This window comes from Centropristis striata, chromosome 6, assembly GCF_030273125.1.
Source record: "Centropristis striata isolate RG_2023a ecotype Rhode Island chromosome 6, C.striata_1.0, whole genome shotgun sequence".
Classification (NCBI taxonomy): domain Eukaryota; kingdom Metazoa; phylum Chordata; class Actinopteri; order Perciformes; family Serranidae; genus Centropristis; species Centropristis striata.
Genome location: NC_081522.1, coordinates 10,896,138 through 10,916,305, shown reverse-complemented (window position 1 = coordinate 10,916,305; position 20,168 = coordinate 10,896,138). Strand labels below are relative to the sequence as shown.

The window sequence follows — 20,168 nt, the reverse complement described above, 5'->3', positions numbered from 1 at the left end:
GCTGTATCAGTATCTGACCCAGTTAGTTTAGATTTTAAAGGTGCCTGTATAGATAAGGTTCTGGTCTGGTTCTGGTTTTAGTTTCCTTCAGTAATCTAGACCTGATCAAAGATCAATGAGCACCATGAACAGACATCTGCCCCTCCAGTGAAAGCTAGATCAGCATCTTGTGGCACCAAGAGCAAGAGATACCAGCAACAATATTCCTGACCACCTGTCCTTTCTACATACACAGTTCTCTTCAAGGCTATGCATCACATTCCCCACAGTTACAACTGCCCATATTCAACCTGTCTTTATAAACACAAACCCATCAAGGCGAGCACTGAACGTGGGGAAGAAGAGAAGCAATCAGCCAGAGGTTATGTGTGAGACTGAACTGACTCACATCTATGTATGATGCATGCAAAGCTCATAAATAGCAGAAGCATATGGAAATGCAAATCGTGCCACAGCTTATATATCGGGTTTCAGAACCAGACACACTGACGTTGACTCCATAATGTGCAGATTACACGCAGATCATTTCAAACTACAGTCCACACCTTGGATATTGTAGCTTTGGATTTTGTTGGACCGGTTACAAAACCAGAGTTGACAATAGCCGAGCTGAGCGAAAGTGATAAAGCCCACAATGGCACTACTGAGCAAAAATGATATCCATCACACACAAGGAAACAAAACCGCTCATCTATTGTATAATCAGCACCAACCTGAAATAGAAAGGTCAACAAATGAATAAACATAGATCTGACAGGAACGACTAGTTAAACAGCTGCATACAAGAGGTGTGCTCATCATTAAAACACTGACTTCTACATTAACAGTCTCTTTATAAACTGTCATACACAAGGAAGTCTATATACTGAACAACATGTTCTCAGCCAATATTATAGAGGCTGTTCGTGATCTTTTGTCTGCTTCAGGGATTCGATAGCTGTTTTCATTTGCAGAATACATTAAATTACCTTTTTTTTCCTATAAAGATGCATACAATCCACCCTTTAAGCTTCAAATCATCTGCATGCCCAGGAGGTAGACTCTTCCCAATACTAAAATAAAAACGTTTTCCATAAGCACACCACAATAAATACTGTATTCTTGTATGGCAATTTTTAGGGAGGCAAAGCTGTCTGAATCTCTGTCAGGCAAGGACAAGCTATCAAAGGAAACTCATGTATCATTCAATGCTATCGTAAAATTTTCAGGAAGGAGGGAAAGACACAGACGATGAGTGAAAGTCCGGTACAGAAAGAAGGGGGTGAGAGCTGAAAATAGAAATCAAATTTAAAAAACAAAAAAACAGGAGGCAGTCGGTGGGAGAGAAAAACAAGGACAGTGCATGACGGTATGTGAGACAAAGAGATGGCAGGGAGAGACAGGTGCGAAAAGTGAGCAGAGAGAAACAATGAGTGACAGGAAGTCCCGAGTGGATTGCGTGTGAAAACAAGAAATGGATGGGCATTGAGTCCCACGGTCCTCATTTCCATACACACACAGACGTGCTTCAAAGCCATCTCCGGCACCTTTCCTCCAGCTCATTCACAAGAGTGGATAACAAACACTGCGTGTGTCTTCAAGGGGGATGTGAAGGCTGCAGGGATCCATAGTGATGAACATATCAAAGCTCTGAAGACGAGAAACAATAAAGAAAATCAGCTCAATACCCCAAATGAGGGTTAAAGCACACCAGTGAAAGAGTGAGCGACCCCCCCCTCCCCAATCCTCGACTCAAACACCCTTGAAAATACTTAAGTCTAATTTAAACCAGCCGTCTTTTTGTGCAGCGACAAAGGGTTTCACACGATTACAGTATTCAGTGCAGTCTGGCTCTGAGCCATGAGTTCAAAATAGCTCCAACTGATATGATGAACCAATTACGAGACAAATCGCAGCAAGCCTCAACTTGAACAAAAAAAAAACACAATCCACTAACATTTTATAACAATCAAACCCCAAAAGACAGTGGGCATCAGTGAAGTCTGGTGAAGCAGATGAGCAGGTGTAGTGTAAGGGGGGTAGAGGAATCACAGGAAGTATCCAAAGCTGCAATTTTGATGTATTAGCTAAATTTATTAGCATTATAAGCAAACTATGACCAAAAATAGAGCTATTTCATCAAAGCCTTTAAGCCATCTTGATCACTTTTAATATTGTTTTTACAAACATTTCTGATTAAATCTTGAACAGCATCAGAGAAGATTAATAATTTAGACTAAATTATTATTTAAAATGCTTCCTCTATTAAGGATTACTTCCTGTGTTCACACTGGGGCTATCTTTTTGTATATATATATGGATTAGGGCTGACCTAAATGCTTTGAAGCTCCCACAGTAATTACAGTGTGTTGACAAAAGAGGGCTGAAATACGCTAAGGTTTTCGATTTTTTTTTAGATCTTTAATGAATTATAAACACTTAATTACTGATTACCATAATAACCACTACAGATTAATGTGTTTACCTGCTGGTTTAATGATGTATTAAAAGTCGAAGGGGGGCCTGCTGAGGATCCATGTGGACGGGACCCAGACTTTTTTGCTACGGGACTGCAGATGAGTCATAGACTGTATAAAATAGATAATATATAATAGATATATAATAGAGATGAGTGAGAAAAGACTTGGCGCTGGACTGCCCAGGGTGATGCTGAGGGTTTTTCTTGAAGAATCCAGACATGAGAGGAGACAGAGTGAAACTACCACTCTCTCTGTCTCAGTTGGCAGTGCAGTGCCTTCCAACACCCAGCTGTGTTTGTTTGCTGTGAATTAGCAGGCAGCAAGAGTCTACATGCTCGCTCAATATTACCCACATCACACCATAATTAGAGAGGAGTTCACTATTAAAATGGTCGTCCGCTGCTAAATCATCAGGCGATCATTCGTTTTTTCGCATCTGTCAAAACAATCTTTTTTATTTACCTGTGTTCTTGTGTCGTACTTGCTGACATCGTGAAGCATTTAATCACACAGACGTAAAATTTACACATCACCAGGAACGCTGCCAACACTATCTGTCACTTAAATCGACGGGTCACTGCTTTGGATCCACATAATGTGCTTGAATTATAATATTCCCAATGCTTGCGACAATTCTCCTTCAAAATTCTGTAATTATTGATTTTCACATCTTCACTCTCCTCTGATTGGCGTAATTACTATGATCCTCCAAACAACTGTGAACTCCTAACTCCCAGTTAATGCAACTAAAATACTGGAGCTTGTTGATACAAGCTCAACAGGGATTGAATCAGGCTGTGAATCTGGTCAGGGCCAATCTCAACTCCGCTCACAACTATGTCACGGATCAAACAGCACAGGGCTCACAGGAGCAGGCAGAGGGTTTCTGAATGCCAAACAGCCACTGCTGCTCAAACAGATGTTAGCTGCACCACCTCTGATATCTCAAAATCCCACCCAACACCTACAACACGAGCCCCTGCTGACAATCAGCAGCCCCACAACACAGCGGCTTACCGACCATGTGACCATTTGTTTTGTTTTCTTGTTGCTGTTGCCATCTTTTGGGTCTCATTAATTAAAAAAAAAACAGAATAAAGACTGACATGCAAAAACAAACACAATCAACCAATAAATATGAATACTTGCAAAATTAAAAATATATGGCTCAGCACTTTAGGGCTTCCTGGTTGATATGCTTTTGTCCGACTAAATTCTCATTGGTGCTACTTTTAAAAGGTTCACCAAACCCCAGCTAAAAACACAATGCGCTCTTCTGAAAGCACTCAGCTAAGATGTTTTGGTTCGGTCTGGTTGCTGTAAATCACATAAGTAAAAAATGTCAATATAAGGTAGAGAACTTGCTCTGGATCAAGGGAAGGCTGAAGAACGTAGAAAGAGAGAACAGACCAGCCACTAGTTCATGCAGCCAGCAATAATAATTTCTATAACTTCCTCACAAAAATTAAGCCAAAATATTTCAGATACTGGCGCTGCCATCTTGCGCATTTGGGGCGAGAGTCTGTGCAGTAGAGATCAGTTGATGGAGCCGTGGTTTCAGGGTCCCGCCCATAACCAACTGTAAATCAATCACAGCTGTCAATCATAACATCATACCCTCTTTAATAGCATAAAATAACTAATTAAAACCAAACTTATCAGAAAAATAAACACTCAAACATGCATCAGCGTGATCTAATACCTGAAATGACAGAAATCTTTGGAAGAATGTATTTGACATGTACATGTTCATGGACATAGAGGGGGCGGGGCTTATGACCTGTTCTGCAGCCAACCACCAGGGGGCGTTCAAGACATGTGTCTTCACTTCTTTATATAGAGTGTACTCACAACTTGTACATGTAGGATGTGATGTTTGATCTTAATGGTATTTGCCCCGCCCCTCCTCTACTGTGATTGGACAGTGACAAAGCAAAGCTTTTTACACACATTTTTTAAAAAATTTAAAATTCAAGCGACCCGAAATTTTCTTTCAAAACAATATATATATATTTTTTAAATGTCAAATGTCCAGCATTCAGTGCAGAACAGACACTCTATTTTTTTCATATTCACTCCCATTGCAAAGGATTCAAATAATACGCTTGCTCATTGAAAAAAATGCTTTGGTGGACAAACAATTCAAATCAGGTAGACTGCGCTTAGTATACTGTGGTTGATTTACTTAATCTAGAGATAAGATGCAGATTTGTTTTCTGCCATTGGTTGAAGAGTAGGTAGAATTTCAGTCGACTGAGATTTTCCTTGGTTGGCTGCAGCCCGACTGCACATATTCTAAAAATTTCATGCTGATGCATCTATAAACAGCAATCAGCAAACAGACTTAGCAGGCAGCAGAAGGGGACTATAGCATTCAATGTGCAGTTTTTTTCCAGGGGGCTTAGATAACAGAAAGCCAAGCAGGAGGGAGGCTTCAGGATGACTGCACATGAGGACTTTTAAAATAAAACCCATCGCACTGGTTGCCAAAGCTAAAACACCGAAAGCAACACTCACCCAAAATGTCTTGTCTATTAACCTATGAATCATAACCAAAACTGGCATGGGCCCACTCGCAACTGACACGTGAAGCTTGAGGCAAACATTTGTTCTTATGAAAGCTGACACTGTCAAAGAGTACACTTGAATACATCATAAATGAAAGTTTTAGATGTGGCCTGGCTTGTGGTGGCATTATGTAAAATGAACCATTGAGCGCTTCTGAACTAATGAGAACATTTTTGTGCATAGTAAATCATCCTGCATGGACTTAAAGTCTACTAAATACAGTATGCATCTATAATAAGAGTTTCTCTACTGAAAGTAACCTTGTTTATGCAAATGATACTGTATATATTATAATTATGTGTTGAGGGAATGTATTGCTACCATGGAAAATAACAGAGATCAAAGTGAGAGATAGAGACAGTTTCTGTAACAGATTGTATAGCTGCTGCGCCTTCATGGTTGTTAGTCACATATAGAAAGCATCACACTTTCAGGATGATATAAATGTGAGGAAATGTTTTCAACAAGATTACTAGTATTTATGCTTTGTCAAAGTGCAGTGCATCATCAATAACACATTTATGATCATAGAAAAGCCTGCCATTTATCTCAGTCACACTTTATTATTTTGTACATTAAGCAGCTGTGTTTAAGGTGGTTTAACACCGGTGGGTGGCTGACATTTTCCCCAAAGTAAGTGGTCCGAAGACAACTAAGGGCTTAATTAACACAGTAATGCCACTTTGTGTTACCCATCCACCACCACAAACACAAACACACACCCTGAAGGAGCCAGGGTGAGATGCACTGATAAGAAATAAAAAATAAGACATGCACACAGCATCTTCACTGAGCTAGAAGCACATCATCTTGTGTGGGAGGACGTGGTTGATAGTGGTTGTCACAAGGTCACAAGGCCAACAGAACAACGACCTATCCCAGGCTCCCTCTGCTCTGTGGCTGCTGTGCAACTAACAATTATTTTCAATTAAATTTAGAGTGATTTATATCGCCTAATATCACAAATAACAGATTTGCCTCACAGGACTTTACAATCTGTACAGCATATGACAGCCTCTGTCCTTTGACCCTTGCTTTGGAACAGGAAAAACTCCCCACAAAAAAAACAATTTAGCAGCGAAAAAATGGAAGAAACCTCCGGCGGAGCATCTGAGGAGGGATCCCCCTCCCAGGGCGGAGTGTTGTGCAATAGATGTTTGTACAGAACAGACCAACAAAATAAAATTATGGTATAGACAATCCAAATGACAAAATGATAGGGAGATTCATACATGCAACATATGACTAATAATAGTAGTAGTGGATATAATAAAAAGATAGTAACAGCAGTATTCTCAGTAATAATAGCAGTAATAATAATGAAAATATGACAAACCATGATCAGCCATTTTTACGTCAATTCGTTTATTGTTAAAATCTAAGCTTTTCAGTCCAAAGATATTCAACTTAATGTGATATAAAACAGATAAATGTTGGAAATCTCCATACATTTTTTTTCATTTTTGCATGAAAAATCACTTTAGTGATAAATCAATTGTCAAAATATTTGGTAATTATTTTTTTCCTTTTTTTTCAATAAGGCTTTTTAGTTCAACAAACCAAATTTACATTTCTAAATCTATAATAGTTCATTTATTATATTCTACTAACTAAAAACATCTATAACTCTTATAATCTGCAACATACTCAGGAGAAATCTAATACATTTCTTCTGAGTTGTTCTAAAGACAACTCAGTGTAAAAATAAGCTACGTCAAATTCCAAGAACACGTGAGGAGGTTCTCTGTTTATTCCATGTCTTGTCAGGGGTCCCTGGCTAAAAATAGATTGAGAACCTCTGGACAAATCGATTAGTAACCTTAAAGTAACAGCTCTATGCGCGACACTGTCACAGGACTTAAATAAGATACATTTACAGCAGATCTGCACGGAGAACACCGGGGCAGTTATGGTGCTGGCAGCAGAAGCACCTCAATCCACAGCTGGAGCCACGAGTCATTCACTGCTCCATTGACTTTACAGCGGAATATCAAATGTAACTTGACGTTCCAGTGAAGCAAACAATACTGTGACTGCTGTACAACCGTCCCATGTCACCTCCGACCATTTCCTCCCCGGTTCATATACGTTAAAGAGACACTGACGAGTAATCTAAATACAATAACCTTCTGGGGATTCAGGCAATGCAAAATACACAATGTAGAGAGGCATGTGGTGTGCAGAGCCTGCTGTAATGCCAAATCCTGCCTTCTGTGGACCAGTAAGTCTAACAGCAGTGCAGTGATGGGCTTGAACAAGTTGGAACCAACACTAAACTTGAAATAGTTGTGTTACCTTTGTTCCTGGGTTGTACAAGCACAGGCTGAATCAGAAATCAATTAACTTTAAAGGCATGCAAATCTAAAAGAAATCAGTCAAGTGAAGTGGCACTCAGCCGTACAGCTCTGTCTGCCTAATGAGTGGTTGCCTCCCTTTAATCAATCACATTTCATACCACATAATCACAATGACATGCCCTCTATTAGAGGTCAGTCTGCTTGATCTGTGTTCTGTTTCCCCTCAGCGACTGGACTGGTACTGATGCTGTATCAGCATCATTTACTGATGTTGGAGCTGTGTTTGTCTGAGAGATTCATTAGTTTGAGTCAGCACTGGTGTGCTCGTGTGGCCACACACATCTCTCTACATGGAGATTTATAGCTAAGCTTGGTTATTATTTCCAAGAATATCATAACGAGTGAGGTTATGTAGGCTATATAAACAGACCAAGATGTGCATGTAGGAATTATTATGGACCATTATGTCTGCCACCTGTCCCCACATCACCCAGCATAATACAGCCAAAAACAGTGAATTGTAGTTAAGAACCACACTGTAATAATACTTAAAAGGACAGTCCTGCATTCAAAATTAGAATAAGAATTCAAGCATGAAAATATAAGTACAAAAAGTAAAAAGTATTTATTATACAGAATGTCCCATTTCAGAATAATGTATATTATATAACTGAATTATATTCAGCATGTGTATATCCATTTTATTTTCCCATCCAAACCTCTCTATTTATGTAACAGTTTGAGGCCCAAAGAGGTCAAATTATCCAATGTTTCACTAAAAGCCCGGATTCAGTTCAAAGAATAACAAAAAAGTGTGAAGCACAGACTTTTCTTTTTTCTTCTTTACTCCCTCATTAATCATCTCTCGACTACCCAGGCTTATCTTGTGACCCTTTGATGGGGCCTTGGACTGTAAATAACTGTAAATAAAGTAGTTAAAAGCAGCTCCACCGCCGCTCGCTCTGTGTGTGTTATAATCAGAACTTCTCTGTTCTTTGATTTGGTAGCTGACCCAGAGGTGCGTGCATGTTAGTGCATGAGTCCTGATGCATGTGTGTGGCTGACACTCCCATTTGTTCTGGTATAAAGCGCTGGTGCTCTACTGCGACAACCATGTGCCATCCGCTTTAATTGGCAACAGCTTTGGGCATGCACATTGTTGTTTTCCCATACTCAGGACACTCTTCATTGCGTGTGTGGCTCTCAAGCCAAGCACTAATAAAATATAATTTTAAAAATTGTCTAAAAATGATTTATAGTTATTCATACAAAATATACATATCACTACAGAAATACGCAAGTCCTTTACGAATGGCCACAGTCAGCTCTAACAAATAGCTTATACAATAAAAACATATATTTGATAAGGCTTATCACCACAGACAGATCACATATAATTCTACATTCCTCACAGCAATAACAACATTTAAGGTGCATGCCGAGTTTATGTTATCTTCATTCTAATGTTGATTAACATAAATGTCGTTCTTTTGGCTTAGTAATTCTAATACATATATTGTATCAATGTATGTACTAATACCACCAAATAATATACTACATTTTTACAAAATTATATATTTTTTTCATTTTCTAAAAATAGACATTTCTTGGCTCCCAGCAGGAGGCACTACACAGGGGTAATTTTTTCGACAGAGCAAATATTCATTTTATTATATTTGTGATACTTTAAGTACATTTTGCTGCTTAAAATTATGTATTTTTACTTGAGTTGGAGTGAATGCAGGATTTTTACTTTGAACTGTATTTTCACACTGTGTTGGTATTTTCCCACAAGTAAAAGATCTAAATACTTCTTCCACCACGGGTAATATGTCTTCATTAATAACTGTCGTGTGACAGAAAATTCTCAGTTTAACAGGACTGCACATAATATTTGCACAGATTTTCATAATATTTGCACACATTGTTGTGTCTCCAGTGCACCAAAGTGTCTCATTCAAGTACAATCACAGCAGACAGTGTTTATTAAGGCTCTCTGATTATTAAAGCATGTTAAGATGGCAACAAATGTGACTGGAAGCTACAGTATATCTGTTAATGAAGCTTGTGTGTTTGTATGCATGCGCATGTGTGCATGTGCATGTGTGTGTGTGTGTGTGTGTGTGTGTGTGTGTGTGTGTGTGTGTGTAAACTCACCAGCTTGCGTTGACACCAACCACAGACGCCACAAAGAGCCACCAGCCAAACAGCACACACTGTCACTGCGAGGGAGACCAGGAACACACTGAGGGACACTGAGCCTGTGCACACAAACACACACACACACACACAAAGAGGAAGCAGAAAACATGAGTGATGCTTTTTTGCATACATGGTTATTTTCTCCATCATGTGTGAAATAAAAACATGGGATTTCTGCTACAAAGCTGATCGTATGCCACGGTAAATAATGTCATCAAGGGGGCAACCCAAAACAAAGCCTCCATGTGTAATTGAATAGCTGGGCAGAGCTGCCATTTTTACATTCTGTCATAAGGAGCTGAGAAATACAATCTCATCACTATCCCCTTCGTGCCGGAGCATTTCAATACCTTTCCAATAAGGGCTGCAGCCAGGCATCACTCAGTTGCACACACATCACTGTCATGGTGTCACAGCTTGTTAACTGACAGGCTGAAAGTGAAGGGAGGAGGAGGAGGAGGGAGGGAGAGCAGAGAGGAGGGGAGGGGAGGAGAGGCGCGGCTGACAATACAAGAGAGCTCATGATTAATGGGTATCAGTAGATGCCCAGTGAGAGAGGTGGCTCTGGAAGAGAGTCATAAAAAAACATCATCTATTGTCGAGTTTGTGCGTGTTTGTGTGTGTGAGACATTTCACGCCTGCACCTGTGCGCCTGCGTCTGTTTACATGATACTGTAACAATAAGTGGGTCTAAATTTGTGAGCACTTTGCGTTTCAGGTTGCACACATTTAAACAATTCAATGGCCTTCACTTTAGAGGACAAGGATATAAAGCCTCATTGAGCTTTGATATCTGCACAGCGGGGAGGATGCTAATGTATTCAAATTCAGTGATTTCCCTTCTAACATTTCTGATTCCTAAATATACAGTGATTAACGGGTGTCAGGATGCATTTTCTCACCGCTGAGTGACAAACACTGACAAACACCCATTCTTTCCTTTCAATAACTGGGTTTGTCTTCTCCCCAATTGTTGTCTCCTTCCCTTACTTTGCTTTGCTTGTCACAACTGGCCTTTTCATCTCACTCCTCCATCAGATCTTTGCTTTATTCTCCACCACACCATGTCCCCGGGGAACAGACTAGCTGAAAAGGGAGAAACAGTGGTGGGTAAACGTGTTTCATATGGAAAAATATGAGCCAGATCAGCAATGTGTTCCACAGTCTTCACACAGGCTCAGCTGATGTTTTGAAGTCGATGTGACACCGGAGGCCACTTGCAGTCAGAAAAGAGAGTTCATGCAGAACGGTTCAGACCAAGGAGACATTAGACCTCTACTGTTAATCCAGGCTCACACACTGGTGTTTTAACCCTCTGGAGGAAAATGCAGGCGTGTAGAACCTGATAATGTAATAAATTCCTGATAATGTAATAAAGTGCATTTCCCAATAATGTAATAAAGTATAACACCAAGCACCTTTAGATTTCAAGAAGCTTTTGAATGCATTCGTGTGTCATGGATACCTCGTTTGTGAAAAACGGATGAACGGGTCAAAAGTTAATAAACATTCAACTTTGACCTGTTGGTGGCGCTAGAGCTCTTGAGCTAGTGTTGCCTACACAGTATCACCACTTGAAACCAAGTAATGGGTGGTCTGCTGTTAAATTAGTACAATATTGGGGAATTATTACATTATCAGGACTTGCGAAATGAAGGCTAACCTGATAATGTAATGAAAAAAAGTGTATTACATCACAATTTTGATGCATGGTTGCCCATAAAGCTGGTTCAAGATTTTTTATTGATATATATAGTGTATATTTTCTCAAAACGTTATCAATCAATCTCTTCGAAACATATCACAATAAAAATGAAACTATCATTAACAGAGGATTGTATCTAAAAACAAAAGTATTCCAACTTTATGGGCAAACTAGTGATTGATAGTGATAGTGAGTGATAATCAGCAAAATAGTCTTTACAAGTGACCCCCTGATTGTAATTCTACAGTCAAAAAACTGCAAATGGTAAAAAAGCTTGTCCATGTCCTCCTCAGCATGAGAGGGTCAGTGAAGCACAGCTAGCTCCTGAATGATGAATATCACTATTCATGGATGTTCATAAATAGAAACAAGCTTTATATTCTGTTACTGTATATTCACAGAGAGGTCAATAAAGTTGAGTCCATTAGATACCACGACATCAGCACGAGCAGCGATGGAAACCAAACAAGGAAGGCTGAGCTGGTCTCTAGCTAAGGTAGCATCAGTGCTAAGTGGCTGAGTGATGGATGCTGTGATTTCTGAAGGGCTTAGAGAGTCAGGTGGATCTGTGAAAGCCAGCGGCTGATGCAGGGCCCGTGTCCTGTGCTCTTTCTGAAGGTCGGGGGGTGGGGTGAAGGATATGGTTTATGATCTTTGTCAGTCTCAAGAGCCGAGGGAGTAAAAAGCCTCCAAATAAAATGCTGCATCCACAGGAGCCACGTTAGTGCACTCAGTAAACGGACAGCTGGATTCTCACTTCATGGAATATAACTTCCTTTAGAAGCTGCAGAGAAGCACTGTGTGCAGGCAGTGCAGACGGATAAAAGGAAGAGAAAAATACTGCGTTGAGGTATTAGGGAGATATGCAAATCTTCAGCACCATGGTTGTAGAGAAAAAGAGGCATCATTAGAGTAAGAGAAGCCTACACTATACCCAGCTATCACAGCACTCATGAAATGTAATTTATCTTTCCCCTTGAACAGAACAAAACTTTCAGCTTGAAATACTCAAACAGGTGACACATTAGTAAGGTGAAAGATAAAAGAATGTTTTTGCATGCTGAGACTGGAATAAAGAGACAATTCAACTCAATGTCAAATGAGAACTGTGTTTGTAGTAATGTTCACTATATTTAACTGGAAGTAAGAAATACTTCCAATGGATAATGATGAATCACATCCAAAGTGGCATGACTCAGTAAAACTGACAAGTGAAGCTGAACAAGCCATTGAACCCTTTGATCAGAAGCCGTTAGAAGTCAGAGCACTCTTGAACTTGAAAGTCGCTTGTTTGTTTTAGATTTCAGTGGCCATCTCTTTTATATGCACATAAAAGAGAAAATAAAGCGCACTATGCACGGGGTCGAGTAGTGACAATGACAGTGTAAATGAGCTTGCAATAAAGGGGACAACAGAGGCCAAGACGTGCTGAGGTTAAATATGAACATGTTAGTGTAACGTAGAGGCAGAACCTCAAGAAAATCACTGCGTCTTTTGTATTTGGGAGTGACAGGGTCTTTTGTGACTGGATGGCAATTACCTCTGTTCTAGAAAATGCAGAGAAACCCCCTTAGTGTCAATATAACTCTGTCTCGGTCTGTAGTTTGTGTTTGTAAAGTTTCATGAGCTTGTGATTATCCTATACGGGTCACAACTGATCATTCTATGAAGTGAGCTCAATTTTAAAAGACTTCTCATTTAAATGAAACAGCTACTATGGGGACTATCATCTGCACACATGAATAAAAATTGGCTCATTAATCCACAAGAGTCTCAGCTTTACAGTGATATCCAATTTATTCAATTCACAGACTGTTTAGTGACTTTATTTGTAGAAATATTCAAATACACCATTTTTAGAATAGGCTTTAAAAAACACATTCATACTGCATGCAAAAGATTTTTGCAAAAAAAAGTGCATCAGGTTAGAATGAAGTTGGCATGCCTGTAAAAGGGAGACTCAAGAGTAACCATATATACATTATTCATTTAGATATCTTAATGTCAGAGGTCACGGGCCCCCTTTGAAAATTACATGTCTTTTTTTTTTTTTTACCTTGCTAACATTTGGCATAACTTAAGAGTTATTGTGCACACTTCCAAACAAGATATCAAGACTTTGGTGGATGCCTTAGATCACCTTCTTTCATATGATATCAGTTTCTTCACTGAAGCTACAGCCTCTTAAAGACAGTAAGGTTGGCCTCTTCGTGCATAGCAGCATTGAGAACAACAAGCATTACACAGAGTGGGACTGTACATGTAGGTGATCTGGCCCACATGCAGTGAGCTAAGCCAAGCAGAAAGGGACCAGTCCTCAGGGGTAGAAGAAATTGCTAATTGGACAGGCGGAACTGGAGCAGTGTCCAGTCAGCAAAGCTGCCACATTGCATCTTTATGCTCAGACTGAGGTGGAGAGGGCAGTGCCTCAGAAGCTCTGGGTGCAAAGCTCACAGCCTTATCGCCACTTCAAAGTGCCCCCTCGTTGTACTGGAGCCTGGGTTTTGCCCTCTTTATAGCCACTGAGCTGCTGCTGGGGTAATCCTCAGATGTCACTCAGATGTCTTTACAGTCTGTCCCCTATGAGGCAAAATCTGTGTGCAACTGCAAAATGTTATATGCTTCTAGTTAATATTGTGATACTGAGTGTTTCAAATTGCTTCCATCTACCTTCTGGCTCAATTCTACGCTGCAGTTTATTGCTTTAGTTTTGGAGTTATTTCTCAGGACAAAAGACTGTGTGGTTGTAAACAGCACATGTATTTGAAGGCGTTCAATCTAAATATTTCTGCCTCGCTCAGTCGCACAAAATAATTTGTGTGGGAAGAGTGTAAAATTGATTCAAGAAGGGAGATGTGGATAAAATGAATAATTACAATGGTTCCAGGTAAATAACATCATTGTCAAATAAACTGACGAGGTGACATTTTACACAGAGAGCTCAGAGGTGGCAGCTACCAGTGATGTGGCATGCTCCAAAGATGAGCTATTGTTTTGGCAAGTTTTAGCTCTTTTTACTGTTGCTGCAAAGCCAGCCAGTCTGCCAAGGCTCAATAGGCGTTTGCTTGAGACAGAACGTCACTTCAAGTGGGATGTTTGACAAATGATTGACAGTTCTCTCCTCCATGCAGACATCATTGTGAAACCTTCCCATAGCTATTTGAACAAATGTACCACTGGGCATCAGTATTTGTTTTTGATTTACAACCCCAAAAAACACTGCAGCTCTGTGAAAATGTCAGATACCCTCTAAACTATTCTACAGTTGCAGAGTCATGCTTCATTTTCTAAAACACATAGTTTCAACTGTGAGGGACAAGGTTAGGGGATTGTCAAGCCGGTAGGGTTTTTTCTCAACTTTTCCTGTTGCTTGTTGGTGGTTGGTAACAGCATGTTGTTGGGCTCAATAGATTCTTAGTGGACAGTTTTACAGATGTATACTTTGCATGATTGCTGTCTACTTTTAAAGCAAAACTTAGATTAGAATACTATTCACAGGGGCCACACATGCAACCACTTGTGCTAAATGCAAGTTGGCTCACAAACTATGTGGCACACGCCACCATATCGATGAGGACTGGTGGGTTAAATTGGCCGTCATACTACACAGGGTCAGCCAGGCAGACATGCAGCTGACAACCTCTCAGCTAAAACAGCGGTGGAGAGTTCACAGCTGTCCGCAGATGCAGAATACAGAAAGTATGTCCAAGCCTAAACTCTCACATGGATGAACTGGGACTCTGGGACCTGGCTCAGAGCCCTTCTGTGTGGAGGCATGTTCTCCTCATGTCACCATGGTTTTTCTCCGGGTATTCCAGCTTCCTCCCACAGTCCAAAAACATGCAGCTTAGGCTAGCAGGTGATTCTAAATTGCCTGTAGGTGTGGACGAGAGCCCAAATGTGTCAGCTCTGTGACAGCTACCTGTCCTACCTTCACCCCACCTCCTGCCCATTATCAACTAGGATTGGACATGCATTAATGTACATTCACTTTTTTTTTTATGCATGAATCTACAAATTTGCACGATCTGTGACAACACATTCATGTCTGTTTATCATTTGTGCTCCTGAGTTTGACTTTGGCAGGGAACTCCCACTAAATCTCGGGTGTCACTGCAACATTACCATGCAACAATAATTTTGAGAAACAACATTGACAATTTAATGTTTTTCGGTGATGGATTATCTATCTCAAGCATGTTGGCAGCAAAGGTCAGAAAAGCGAATTGATCTAGAAGGTATAGCGAACATCCATTCATCTAACCGTCTGTGGCCCGCTTTAGGAAATTGACGGCAGAAATGTTGAGTTTATGCAATTTGCAGTAAACAGGGAAATGACTGACATAATTCTTGCAATGAACCTTCAACCACTTTAAAGTCTCAGTTCACAATGGACACTGGAGCCCCATGTGTTGCAAATCACAGGGAAGTGTAGAGCAACTAGTGAAATTTTGACAGGTGGAGAGCACCTGTGGTGAGAGTGAGTGTCTCTTGCATCCCCTTTAGGCTACAGGGAGCTTTGCCCGTCCTCTGTCCCTATATGCTCCCTGTGGCTCAGCTGCAGCACTGCTGTGCTGTCACAGAGGCTGTTTCACAGTGAGAGTAAGAGGACTGCCACCCACGTTCTGTCTGCTCTCAGATGAGGGATAAGATCCATCTCAGCCCAGTGACAAGCCGGGCTGGAACTGGACCAGCAAGACGTCATGTGACACATGCCTGGTGTCACCTATAATGGCACCATCATCTTATTAGCACCTCTGACACTGAATGGGTGAATCACCCAGAAAAGCCAAGGGGATCTGGACACTTGGGGTGTAAGTGAACTGAAGCTGTGATAATGTTTTAATATAGTTATTTTTCTGACTCTGCCACACAGCTGATATTAATATACTGTATTAAAAGTAACTGAAATACAGCAGATGCTATTTTTGTCCAGCACGCTAAGGCTACATCCACATCATTACTTTTTTTATTTTTTTATTCTAAAACTAAAATGAGGATGTTTTTGTTTGAGAAAAGGAAAACACAAATCCTTATGTGAATTGAGTGAACGCAACATTTCTACATACGCAACATGTACTGACCATTTTAATGTAATTATTTGAGTCTCAACATACAAAATATCCACATTAATAAAACATTTTAGAAATACTGTTTTCGTATCAACTGTATGGTAATGGTAAATACTGAGGAGTGTCTGCAAAAAAAACAACCAGCAGCTGCTTGCAGTAAGACGCTCAGTAAACAGACTTAACTTCTGCATAGTAAGTCCTGCTGCATAACACTGTTAAAATGATATACGGCAAAAATAATGAGTGTGTGATTACTGAATATTTTACAGGATTTTTTAAGAGCTATGTACAGAATCACCCCTGTATATATATATATATATATATATATATATATATATATATATATATATATATATATACACACATATATATACATACATATACACACATATTTATATATATATACATACATATACACACATATTTATATATATATATATATATATATATATATATATATATATACATATATACACATATATATACTACTTTGGGCAGCTACTGTCCCTCAGAAGGAGCCCCATGATTTAATTATATGTGACGTGTTGTTGTAAAAAATAAAAATAGTGATGCTCTCACTTTCCAGAAACAGAAATCAAAACACACCAATTTGCTTTACTGCCATAATCTCAGTGGGAAGTAAATGAATAGTATCTACTTTAAATTAAATTATTGATGAGTGGCAAAGATAACATTTTGATTACATCTAATTCTCCTGATGTCTTTGATCAGGACTTTATACAGTATGCACGGCCTTGATCTATCAGTTAATCTATCAGTGTCTCCCGCAGCTCTGCCTCACAAAGACTGAATTAACTGGTCAGATTGAAATGGATGACTTTCATATGTAAGCCACAAGAAAGGACTCAACACATTTACCAAGGACACTCTTCCACTGCCTCCTCACAGGCCCACTTGTTTTCCAATTTGTAAGTGCCTCTAGCTCTCATCAAACACACATTAATAATGGATTATAGCCATATATTACCAGATGACGCTAAAATGCTACTTTAGAAAAGGCTAACTCATCTGCCTGCTTGGATATTATTTCAGTGATGCACGTTTGTCAGTGCAGTTTACCAGCTAATTACATATTTGGCTGTGCCAGATCTGTCAGCACTGAGGTAAATATTGAGAAATATGATCACTGATTATCCTCTACATCTTGGCTTCACCTTTCTGCTCATCTCAAACTACTCTTCCCACTTTCACCTGCTGCCTTGAGTGTCACACGGGGACAAATGGCTGTTATTCCAGAAACCTGATCAAGCTGAATGAGCTCCTCCTGTTTAGTGCCCCCAGAGCTTTAAGATGTTATGGCCTCCTCACACAGTTAAAAACAACCTATTACTCACCAGTCCCACTGATGCCCTTGACTTTATTGACTTAAGTCCACATGGTGGCTGTTGATACTCTGGAGGTAGACTAGTGTCCGTCTCGGTAATGAGCTTGTGAGCTGTAAACTAAGTCAACCATGACTAACATTATTCCAAGTTCACAGGCATTAAATTGCCTATGAATAGTCTATTTTATTTGTTGCGAGCAAGGTTAGGGTTCACAATAAAACAGCTCCTCACTGAGTTGTTTTACTACACTTCTGCCCTGGTGTCTCCTTCTTTTTCCACCTTGTCATAGGTTCATTATTACAACAATTGATCCTTCGCTTAGCTCTGCTCCCCTTTATTTAATGTTGCTGTGCCTGTGGAGCTTTTTGTTCAGATTTACTGCTTGAAATTCTTTCTTCTTTGAATTAATGGGTGTTTGATTTAGCACAGGGGTTGATTAAAATCACTGCCTTTGACAAACTGCTGGTTCTTTTTCCAACCCTAAAGTGAAAATCCTATAAAAGGGTCTTTAATATACAATTAATGGCTACATGCATGATGTCATGCTAAAAGACTGAGGTTAATGGTGTGTTCACACCAAATAGGAAGCGATATTTTCACATGGTTCAATAACATTCAAAGTCAGTGCAAAGACACAGGTAGATATTTGGGTCATTCACATATTTTTCAACTCAATTCACAAAAATATGCCGTGTCACGAAAGCCCATCAATGTTGAGATCCTATTGCATATCATAGCCCTGTTTGATCCAAATTACATGCAGAAAGCATGGATCATAGAGTTTTTTATACTTTGTTATCATGATTAAGTTATTCCAGCATACTTCCTCTCCATCTATTTCAATTAAATCACAACAAAATCTGTTTATTTTGAGTTCACACCACTGTAGTAACACTGTGGTGGCAGTCATCCAGACACAGCTCCTGGAGAAGGTAGTGAGATTCACTCAGCTGTTTGATTTGAAGTATCTGGGACAACAGGTTCAAAGCCGCAATAGTGGTTATTTCGACCATGGTTAATGACATAAAGAAACATTGCTGTGAAACACTGAATGAGAATAAACACAAATGATGCCAGTATGGTTCAGTGGTCAAACTTGTGCGACCAACTCAAGGTGAAAATTGTGAACTCACCATAATATAAAGCTACATGTCCCTGGCAAAACTCAGGATGAAAAACAGAAAAAGTATTGTATTGCATTGTTGGTTAAAGCATTATGAGTTTAAAAGGAAATATGTAAATCACTTTTACAAGAGAAAGGCGAGGAGGATGATTTTGGCAAAGGTAACTCTCTTTGTCGGAGAGCAAACTTCCCAATATAATCCAATAAAGAGCAGGTCAGAGCTGCTAACTTTAGCCTAAACATGTGATATCATCTTTAACCTGTAACCGCACAGTGTAATACAACCTCCTGCAGTCAGAAAATGATACGCTTCTTGGCCTTGAAAATAACACCCAGTAACCACTGTTGGCAGTAAGTTAGTTTGGCCGATGTGCAAACATTTGCAGCTTACATTAGAGCAGATAAACACACAGAATAATCCATTCTTACACTTTTGCTCTTGTTTTTGTTTAGTTTTACATTAAGCATTTGGCAAGTGGCCGATTAGCAAGTTCTGCAAAGGTCCCACATCTTCCACTTCGACTGTGTCAGCCCTGTGATTGACTGGCGACTTGTCCCGGTGTGCCCCGCCTCTACAGTCCCCTCATGGGTAAGTGACTATAGCTAATGGATGGATGGCCTTAATTGAGTCTTGAGAGTTGTGCCAAACATTTTGTCAGATTTCCTGGACCCCCTCCATGTTCACTTTCTATCACCTTCTTGTCCTCTGAGCTCTAATGTACACTAACTTCTAATTCATTGCTGTATCACCTTTGCCATCTGCACTCAAAGTTGTGTTTTAAGGGAAAAAAGCCTTTGTAAAAAAAGAAAAATGATACCATCGCATGTGCTTAAAACTGCAAACACTAATGCACACATACTCTTCCACTTGACACAGCTTAAGTACGGTGACATGAGTGGGAACACATGCGCTTTGGGAATGTAAAGGAACCAAGAAAGTGGAGAGAGAATGGTGCAGGAAAAAGCAGAGTGGGAGTCAGGGAAGAGCGACTCAACTGTAATGCTATTGAGGAGCAATTTGTGAAGCTTGTGCATATGCATACAGGCCTACAGTCCCCATCTGCCCACATCATCAGCTCACTGCTGGTGACATCAACCAAGACAAAGAGGTCTCGGATGCTCCAGATGTATTATGTGGGTGGCATTATAAAATCTAATCCAAGTCAAAGTCAATTGTATTTGCCTAAGGATACAGGGCAGAGTCACATGCACTCATGGTATGTGTGCTCATGTGTGTGTGTGCTCGCGTGTGTGTGTGTGTGTGTGTGTGTGTGTGCATGTTTTAGTATCCATGTCCAATTTCCAGTGCCCCTCTTCACAGGAAAATATCAGCCTAAATATTCTCACTCCTTCAAAAAAGGGAAAACAATTATTAAGGGTGTAATTAAAGTATTGG

The 20,168-nt window shown here is 39.9% G+C and overlaps 1 protein-coding gene across 1 annotated transcript in view; it reads right to left on the bottom strand.

Moving 5' to 3' along the window:
- Positions 1 to 20,168, bottom strand: part of syt7a (synaptotagmin VIIa) — a 91,858-nt gene that overhangs the window by 46,695 nt on the left and 24,995 nt on the right. Inside the window, exon 2 of the mRNA XM_059335809.1 lies at positions 9,482 to 9,585. Coding sequence (XP_059191792.1) covers positions 9,482 to 9,585 — 104 coding nt within the window. The remainder of the gene's footprint in view (positions 1 to 9,481; positions 9,586 to 20,168) is intronic.